Source organism: Sphaeroforma arctica (genome assembly GCF_001186125.1).
Source record: "Sphaeroforma arctica JP610 unplaced genomic scaffold supercont1.169, whole genome shotgun sequence".
NCBI lineage: Eukaryota > Ichthyosporea > Ichthyophonida > Sphaeroforma > Sphaeroforma arctica.
The window spans coordinates 95,142-105,853 of NW_014040389.1; the positions used below are offsets into that span (position 1 = coordinate 95,142).

At 40.4% G+C, this 10,712-nt stretch overlaps 3 protein-coding genes across 3 annotated transcripts; 2 read left to right on the plus strand and 1 right to left on the minus strand.

Moving 5' to 3' along the window:
- Positions 1-1,289: 1,289 nt before the first annotated feature.
- On the plus strand, positions 1,290-2,808 carry SARC_03355 (hypothetical protein; the record flags this gene model as incomplete). The annotated part of the gene is made up of 5 exons (XM_014302854.1): positions 1,290-1,658; positions 1,833-1,982; positions 2,142-2,356; positions 2,483-2,601; positions 2,660-2,808. The coding sequence occupies 5 exons, from the start codon at positions 1,290-1,292 to the stop codon at positions 2,806-2,808; spliced, it is 1,002 nt and encodes a 333-aa protein (XP_014158329.1).
- A 1,001-nt stretch (positions 2,809-3,809) lies between these two features.
- SARC_03356 (hypothetical protein) lies at positions 3,810-4,232 on the plus strand (the record flags this gene model as incomplete). The annotated part of the gene is made up of 2 exons (XM_014302855.1): positions 3,810-3,864; positions 4,108-4,232. The coding sequence occupies 2 exons, from the start codon at positions 3,810-3,812 to the stop codon at positions 4,230-4,232; spliced, it is 180 nt and encodes a 59-aa protein (XP_014158330.1).
- Positions 4,233-5,785: 1,553 nt separating this feature from the next.
- SARC_03357 (50S ribosomal protein L1) lies at positions 5,786-9,746 on the minus strand (the record flags this gene model as incomplete). Its single annotated transcript, XM_014302856.1, has 7 exons — positions 5,786-5,987; positions 6,350-6,434; positions 6,917-7,017; positions 7,632-7,749; positions 8,522-8,593; positions 9,407-9,523; positions 9,699-9,746. 7 exons carry the CDS (start codon positions 9,744-9,746, stop codon positions 5,896-5,898), a joined length of 633 nt encoding a protein of 210 aa, XP_014158331.1. The 3' UTR covers positions 5,786-5,895.
- Between the last annotated feature and the right edge of the window lie 966 nt (positions 9,747-10,712).

Sequence of the window (10,712 nt, forward strand, 5' to 3'; positions counted from 1 at the left end):
AAAAGGGTAGAAAATTGCGACAGGTGTTCTATACTTCTCTGAATCGCGCCAGAATACAGATATCATACCTTGACGGCCCTACCTACGTCCATCTCGTTGCCGTAAAGCTGGGCAGTATCTATGTGTCTATACCCACATTTCAAAGCAGCAGTGACAGCTCTGTATGTATCTTCGGGCTCAGCTTGATAGACGCCCAATCCAATTGTAGGTATACTTCTACCGTCATTCAGTGCGACGACCGAAGTCGTGACGTTCTCAACTGTCATGCTATCCATACACGATTTTTTTCAAGCAAAAGGTGAGTTCCAACCAGTGCTGTGTGGTGGTCTCTTAATTTTCACCTGGCGGGGTTTGGTTGGGGGTTGCTTGGCGTGTATTATGATGCTGTGGTACACATGAAGTCTGGAAGATACTGGAGGATTGCAGGACTGGGGGTCGTGGATTATTGATTATTTTTATAATAGGCTCAGACTGGTAGACTCTGGTAGACTGGTAATCTGGTACATAGACTGATAGACCGGCAGACTTAAAGAGTCAAGACTGGTATTTATGGTAGACTCTGGAGTCTGGGCCCCTGGGGAGGCTGGGACAGACTCTGGGGCCTAGTCCTGGGAGTGGGGAGGATGTTGGGGACATAAGAATCAATTCTAACCTCAAACCGTTTTCCGTTAAAACCTTTATAAATTGAATGAATATACGTTTAGGTATATTGCGGTCCTTTGTAAGCTTCTAGGTGCACCTTGCGGGTCTAAACAATTATGTGTGTACTGATTTTAACATACGAACCAGTCTTAAAAACATTTAGGTAAGCCCTTCAGATCACGTTATAACCATTATATAGGTTTAAAATTGAATAATTATTCGTTTGCGTTCAACTTCTATTCCGTACCCTCATAACGTAATGAGCTTAGCCTGGGATAGACTGGCAGACTACCCCTGAAGTCTGGGTCTGGGAATTGAAAATTGTTTTTCATTTGACTTCATTGCTTTTTTTTTAAAAACAAAAGCAAATTAATCTGCCTTCAATATTCTTGAATTTTTTATCGTATCATCAGACTTGTGAATTGTGATCTTGTCCAAAGAAAATCAAGAATCAGTTTGTACATGGAGTAAAACAGTTTCAAAGATTTTGTCGTCAAAAAGGCTTAAATCATAAAATAGATTAAAAAAAACAAATATCTGGCACCTGACGGATGATCAGGGATTCAGGGATGGCGTTTTGCGTCCTTGACATACCCTGACTTACAAGAGGGAAAGGAGCTGATAATCTCTACTACACACAGCAAGAAATGAAGGAAATTGTTGAGTATGCTCGACAATTTGAGATTAAAGTGGTTTCAGAGTTTGATATCCCGGATCACGCATCTGCTATAGCGATGGCGTATCCCAAGCTAATCGCAGAGCTTTGCGATGATTATATTATAGAGCGCAAATGGGGTGTTTTTGAGCCCTTCCTATACCCAGCGTTGCCCGAAGTGTATAATTTTATTACCAAAATCATGAAGGAGGCCACAAGCATCTTTACAGACGAGTATATACACATTGGCGGCGACGAGATCAACCCTAAGCAGTGGACAGAAGGTGCAACAATACAAGCATTCATGATTGAGGAGAATCTTGCTGATGATTTAGTGTTGCTCGCTAGTTTTAATGCGCGCGTAGAAAAACTCCTAGGAATACTAGGCCGCAAGATGATCGGCTGAGATGAAACATACCATGCTAATCTGTCGAGAAATGTTTTGATCCAGTTGTGGAAAGGCCACGGCTCTCTCGGAGAAGCTGCCCGCGATGGATTCCAAGGTATTCTATTGACTGGCTTTTATACCGGTCAGCCACAAGCAGCCTTGATGCATTACCGTAATGAGGAGTTGCCACATGCGCTTCGAGTTGACGATGCGGTTACGAGCGGCGAAACGTGGGAGACTTGGCAATTCATGGCACCGCGCAAGCGTGGCAGTGAAGTGCACGGAGATTTCACTCTCGTTCATGCACAAAAAGGGACTCGGTTTTATCGGGGTTTCCGGCCGTTCTCATCGGGCTGTCTTTGACGTGAAGACAGTTAAGAATGTGACCTCTTTCTGGACGAACTTGTGACGGCCAGCTCAGCGGAGACATTTTGGTGGGCAACATACCCTACCCAGCTACCGGTCAACTTGCGGTATCAAACATGGCATATTCTGTTTACCTTCCTGATTGTTCTCACGGCTAACGAAGAAAAACTTATCAAGGGCGGAGAGGTCACACTGTGGGGCAAAATAATAAAGGAGGATACCATTGATGTGCGTATGTGGCCTCGTTCGTACGTCATTTCTGAGCAATTATGGTCGTCGATTAATCTCATTGATGAAGATAGTAAGTACGAGGGATTGGCATCTATGGACCAATGGTCTACAGTATCTGTTGGTATACAGCAACACTGGAATACATACGTCGATCAGATGCGCCTGGCCAAATGTTGAATGGACCTCAGACTACTCCAAAGACTGCCCGAGGCTGTCGAACAAGCGCAGTACTATCACAGACATCACGAGAAATCCGCAAATGAAAACTACGACCAATTTGATCCCTTGAATAGATTCGCAGACAGTCTACCCCCTGAAAGTACGAGAGTGCGTTATCTACTGAAGCAAGAATGTCGCTGATCCCGCCCTGTTCGAAGTCAAGACGGCGATGATCCAGACGCTGAACAACTCGTGGACAGATAAGTACGAGGCGGTGTCTTTCTTGAACACTAACAACTATCTCTTGACCGATAACAACTATCTCTTGACCGCTAACAACTATCTCTTGACCGCTAACAACTATTGAATACGCAATCGAAGCGGTCACCGCCGCGAAGCAGCTTCTGAACAATGCGCAACACATCCAAGACGAGTTGGTGGTGTCAGTCGCCTATCCTGTGCAGTTCCTACTCGATAATGCCTACTAAAGGAGTACATTCCAGCGTAACAAGGTTTGGCACTTGACAGCTGGCTTCTATTAAGAAGTGAAGTAGGTATATTCCTAAAATAAAATACTTATGGCAAATTGACAATACAAAAATATTTAAACACGAGTGAAATATAATTTTAGAACTTCTCATGTCACGCAACACAATATAGACGACCGGTAGATATATAGAATTGAGGAGTGGTGTAGGTATATTTGTAAAATAAAACAGTGTAATTGACACTATATATGAATATCCAAGACCATGCGAGTGAAATGTTTTTATAGAAGTTCTCACATCACGCTACGCAATATAATTGTAAACGGCTGGTAGATACATATTTTCCTAAAGGAAAGACCTATTTTGAAATAATACATAACTTGTACGAGCAGTACTTCCCGCGTGGGGTGAGTACAGCTCGGTACATAGTTGACATACTTTTCGTCTAGCATTGTTGTCTCTCCTACTAGCCCTCAGCAAGTACATGAACCTCTACACTCTACAGCTATACTCTACTAAATTAGTAGATACATAGTAAATACTAAATATTAGTAAAAAGTTGAAATAGATCTTCTACACTAAAAATGCACCTACATCCAATCAGATCACCTTTTGTATAGATTATTGGCCCAGACTTGTTCAGAATACCGATTTGAGATTCAAAATATCCCTGAAAATGAACAAAGCTGCCTCAAAAATGAAAAAATTATATTGAACAAAAAATATACGACAAAAAAATTACAGTGCTCTCGCTCTGACCACTCACCAAGGCCCTCCTCCTGTGCATGCGTCTGGCGTGCAGCAGGGAAGACTTTTCCCACACCATTTTCCTCAGAGAGCCTTCGGATACACTATTGAAAGTAATCTTGCGTTCGAAAAGATGTCCGACAACCAAGACAACTCTCCTCCATCCCCGGAGCCTCAGATAATATCCGGTAGGGTGACTAAATTATCACGTTTTCCATCGGAGTAATAAATGAAATAGGTACCTATGTACGTCGATACGGATCGCACGATCCCAAAAGTTGAGGTACTCTGATTTGTAATTGGTTTACATACATACGTCTAGGCTTTTGAGGTATACACACGTCTACAAACCGTAATAATGTGTTAAAATATTATGTACGTATCTTGAGCCCAAAAATTGCGCTCACCCCTGTTGCATGTCTGCTTCTTAGGATGGGAGCACTCAAGATATGCGCACCGCGACACTGAACGTAACGCATACAAGGGCAAGAACGATGGGGGCGATCCAGAGTGGTTGGATTATGGGTCCAAGAGTGCACGATCCGGACGCAATTAGATCGACACCTCTAAGGTTCTACACGATTTTTGGGATGTATTACTTGTTTTATTATTATTATCAATTGGTTTGGTTCAGCTGATTTGGGTTGTTTGCTTGTCAACATTTGAATAATTTAATGTGTTGTGTATCGTAGTGCCTTACGTCTACACACAGCCAGGAAAGAGAGAGAACCAGTATCTGTAACGGCATAATATATTCTACTCACTTTCGCAAATAGGTTGGGAGCACGCTAACCATGCGCATCGGGTTTGTCGAGTGTGGACCATGCGAACTGGCACGTCGATTTGAATACTCGAGAATTGAAGATTATATTACCATGTTGCGATGGTTGCGTTTTTTTATTGTGGGAGTGTACGAAGCATAGCTAACTCGGCATAACCTGAAGTTATGCTTCGCGCTTAATAATAAAGAGATGCATTATGTTATATTCCCTGTCGTTCGCTATCTGAAATGCCATTTAACATTGCTCTATCTATCTCTCCTTCAGTTGTACTTTACATCTCAAATTGGTGTATAACAATTTCACTTAGAATATGCTGGCACTTCAATTTAGACGATTTGAGAGGTGGTCTTGAAATAGTGTCGAGTCGAACCACACGTGAAGGCTTACGGGAATATTTTAATACGTACGCATGCGCGACGTGTTTAACTCGTATACGTATATGAATACGCACTTTCATTGTGACACGAATAAGAACCTTTTCGTGTACAGAATCTATAAAGGTTTGGCTATCCATACACACACACATATATATATATACATATATATATATATGTATACATATATATATATGTATATTATATATATATACATATATATATATCTATATATATATTTATACTCACTCAAACATATATAAATATATAAAGATATATATACACATATACATATATATGTTAGAAAACAAATATGTATATATATTAGAAAACAAATATATATACATATATAAACACACACAGATAAATATGAATATATATACATTCATGCATACATTCCTACATACATACACACTCACACACGCTTATATACATGTATATGTGTGTATATACATTCACATATAATGCATATATATATGTTTATATACATACACATTATACATACGTAAATATGTATGTATATATATATATATATATATAAATACATATGCATACTTATAAACACATACATACAAATTTTCTACATATACATGTACATACATAAATATACATAACATATATATATATATACACACACATATATATATATATCTATATATATATATACATACATATATATATAAATATAATATGAGCTGTTGAACTTTTCAATGAAGTATACTTAACATTGTACAGGGTATGCCAGTCGGCCACCGGTCCCCATTGATAGTGAGAACTAATACTTTTCGATATCGACTGCAGCCAACAGTTTCAATAAGCCTCACAATCGGCCCCAAGACAGCCAGTCAAAGTATGTAGGTAGTGGCGAATGCACTTGTCCCTAAGTCCTCCCAAGGTACAAAAACATGAACCAAGACTCACCGCTTCAGTATCACCGGCTAATAGCGACAAACGTTTTCAATAGTCCGAGATTTTATTCCTAGAAGTTCTGACAACAATCGGTACGGCTGGAGGGCTGGGCAGTTATCCGACACGCTCGACCGTTTGACTAAAAAAAGCACCACTACTTAATACCTAGAGCCTTGAGTTCTTTGATCGCGATCTCCACACTTGGGCCTCTGCTGGTGGTGAGGTGTACTTTCTGCAGCATCTCACCTGTGCAAATAGGACAGTATAACCAGAAAAACGCTCAGTGTGATGATGGGTATAACCTTATCTATCGACCCGCTAGTGGCTCCTGACTACAGAGTGAGTGTGCACGGCAATCGGTATTGCTCACATCAGGAATTATGCAATGGAGATGCCAGCATGCGATCTGACACAAAGATCGTGAGCATGTTTGGCATAGACCGCATCCATCTGCGAGCATCGGGGTTGCATAAAAGAGTGAACGCCGATTGTGAGAGCACTCACACAACAGCGTATGCGTACAATTGCACATCAGCCTACAACATCGCATCTCACGCCACCCTAGCAGTACTACAATACTACGCGTCAACATGGTCACGCACACACACCTTTAGTATCTTCGGGTTTGAACGTGCGTATTCCCGACAGGTATGCAAGCAAGTTCGCCTTCAGAGATTCATTGTCCAAGGTGAGCTGCACATGGCATATGAAATGAATCGATGAGTTTACTAGATGGCCGTAGTCATTACATACATATGTATATACACACACAGACATACATACAAACACACACACACGTATATACATACATACATACACACACACAGATATATATATAAGCTATAAAGCACGCGACGACAAAATTAACGCTATATATATTCATGTTCATACATACACACAGATATATATATACATACATATATAGACAATAATATATATATATATACATACATACACACACATATATATAATAATATATAATATATAGATCTATCTATTATCTATTATCTATTAGTCTATCTATATATATATATATTGTCTAATAAGCGCGACGGCAAAATTAACGCCAGTCATAAATCCACACGGGATTATAGTACATCCTCATGATTATAGTACATCCTTATGCTTGTATGACAACTTCCTTGCACCACCCCATTGCCTATAAGTGTTCACACCTTGCCCAGACCGACGTTACAAACCCCGGTCTTCGTGGTTTTGAATTCCACACTGTTTCGGAATTTCTTGACACCGGCAGCTATGTCCGTCAACACAGTACCTGTAAACGAATATCAGTTGGTATTGATTATGTGAGACAAGCCCGTATTGTAACCTGAATATTGTGATGAGATTCGCAAGCTTTCGTAGAATGCGGTTGACTATATGACGTACATCCGATCTCGTAAAAAATTTCATCGCACTCAGTCGCCTTTGCCCGCAAATGTAGCGGTAACCTTTTACGCTACTGTGTCTAAAACTTAAACCCACAAAGAGACGCACACTTCCATCTCCCTACGGCTTCTTCCTTCACAAGAAGTTCTAAGTATGACTAAACAGAAAGAAAGCCGGTAGAATCGCCTACCAGGTACACTGTCGCTCCAATCACAACACAGAATATCAAACGATACGTTTGCACGCTTTCGTACTGCAGCCAAACTATGCTACGCTAGTGTGCGCATTGTCAGCTCATAAGCGAAGTTCGCCGGGGCAAGCAAGATAACTTTCACAACAATCGATCAATACAGGTTTGCGCCGGCATAAATTAAGTCAAAGTAGTTGGTTACCGACTGACGCGAGCTCTTAGGCTTCAGAAATCTATCACCTTATCCTTATCTACAGTCTGAAAATGCAATGGTTCACAAGAACATACACAATACTACACCCACTCCTCACCTTTCTTCACCGTGGGAGTCAGTCCTCTCAGTTTACGAGCGGCCGGGCGCAAGGCTTTGAGCATCTCCGGGGTGGTTAATATTAAGTCGAACTTCGCAAACTCGAATGCGCCAGATACCTGATACGCCAATGTGAAGGTTTAGAATCACCGAAGGCAAGGGAGAAACAAGTGCGGATACAAAAATCCAATCGTGTTATAGCTATGTATGTACCCTCCCCTGGAACCAACACATATATAATGTAATATGGCTACAATCAACCAATCGTCCTTGATCTATGTATTAACCCACACACAGGTCCCATCCACACATAACGAATTACGGATACAAACACCGACGTATATGAGGCCCGAACGTTGAGAAGCCCTACGAACGCTGCAATAGCTATACGATCATAATTCGTGGAAGGCGAGGATCTACCTTGTTTATTGCGGTCGCACAAGGAACATACGTGTTCGTATCCACACAGAGTTTTGATGGCACAAATGAATAGAAGGTAAACAAACACTATTCATTTGCATACATGTATGATATTCGAGTGAAACCATACGTGTCTGCATGATGTTGTACACTAAATCATATACACGTACATGAAACTATTGAAAATCATGCTCATCTTGCTAGTGTATAGGAACATATGCAGACACGTTTCTGCTGAAAAATGACTTACTTCCGTTGCATATACAGGTATGTACTGGCAACAAGCAATTGATTATACCGAGCCTTACCTACACATATATATGCAGATAGACACGTATAGATACAGGCACATAAATATGTACACATAAAGAGAGGTCGGGTCCATTCGCAAGCAAAAAATACTAAACACTCGCTCAATCGTCATGTGGTAAAGCGGTGGTAGACTGACTTAGACCAATGGTGTGTACATACAATGTTAGGAATCTCATCGCTTCCAACTACAAGATCTGCACCGGCCTCTTGTGCCTTCTCTGCTTCCTCGTCCTGGAAAATAGAAATGGTACGCCGATAGGTTGAGCACACACACAATTGTTTGTCGAACATAGCAGGGGGCCTGTCTGCAAATTCGAACTAGATTTTTCTATATGAGGGACATCACGCGCCATGAGTTCGCTGGGACTGAGTTGCACGTTAAGTAGAACACACACGCACTTGTGCAGAATATGCAACGCAGAGCGATAGTTCATATCCAGACATAAAATACACTTAATTCATATCCAGATATAAAATACACTTAATTCATATCCAGATATAAAATACACTTAATTCATATCCAGATATAAAATATACTTAATTTATATCCAGATATAAAATACACTTTCCAGATATACATCGGACTGGTTTGTATCCAACGCCAAGCACGTGTCAGGCGGCTGGCGTATCTGCAGATACACACGCTTGATGCACGTGGCATAAATTATCAAGCTACTTATAAAATTGGATGTCGCCACAAAGCCGAAGCGTATGGATGCATTCCCGGGTTGTTCCTTATACACTTGCATAGCCTTAGACACATCCAGCAAAGCGCATGCCAATTGGTGAGGACTCTTGTACGGAGAGCGCATTCCATGTACCGTCTATGGCTCCAGGGACTCATTGTCACCAAGTGCGGCAAGTTCAAGACTGCCTAACATGCGTACTATTGTGATGTAATACACTCAGGTACTATTGTGATGTAATATACTCACACCCCACTTTAACTACAGCGATTTGGATCGTACACACATCACGATACACAGCGCTCTTGAAGTACGCATTGCATTCGGGGTATAAAAAAATAAACAAAACAGAAAATACCTCGGCGATGACCAGAATTTTCTTATCCTTGCCAACTGACTTCGGTAAGATTACTGATCCGCGTACTATGTGTCTGTTCTTCTTCTTCTTGTCCCATGTGTTCACTGCCAATGCACACTGTGAATAGTTGTGGGCCGATCAACAGGGGAGCACCGCGCGATGAAAAATAAACATATGAGACTGTTTGCCACCAATTTGGATTGGAATGTACTATTCGCCGGTAGAGCCTCAGGCGCAGACTTCAGCTCGCACACAACACAAGCTTCATCTGCGGTGTATACACATAGCTCACTACTGCTTCATGGAAGGCTGGATTCAATCCTTGGTTAGTGGCTATCATTGAGTTCTCGGTGTATGTATTTGTTTATGTGCGTAGTCTCCAAACTCAAACATCTGCCGATTCGCTTTGGTTAACCTCAATTCTCGTGTATATACATATAAAATATATATTCCTGGATATAACAGAATGGACTCATTTTCATAGAGAAAAAACATGCAGATGCTTCAATGGGCGGCGGAACTGCAACGTCTCGCATATAATATAGGCATAAACTGTTTAATTCTCGCTACCTCCTCGAGTAGGTGCATAGCATACACATATATGGATGAAAAACAAATAGGATTCAACTATAAACAAAAAGGCTTTATCTATACACAAAGCGACGAACATAGTGGTATGACCACAGCACGTACACGTGCTCTTGTACGTACAAGACACAATCACCCACCCTAACCTATATACATCAATATATACCAATGTTTGTTCATATATATATCCGAGCATACATTCATATACATACATACATACATATATACAGACACACAAGACATCTATATATATATATATATATATGCATATACAACCACAACACACACAAACACACATAAACATTTAAATATGGATTGATACTTCATGATACACTACCTTGCACATAACATATATACACACGCACCCACACGTATCCACACACATATACATATAATATATATATACATATATGTAATTATAAACATATTTACATACATGTGTACAGACATAACACTATATAACAATATATAGCAATATACAACAATATATGGGTACGTATATTGGTACTCGTTGATAATATATATATATACATTATATATTTATATATATAGGAATGTATCTTCATACTTGTACATTTTGGTACAGATTCGTAGACACAGTCAAACAGACAGACACACCTACTTATATATATATTTATATACACTCAAACACACGCACACGCAAACACGCACAGAAACACACACACACACACAGACACAGACATACACACACATATAT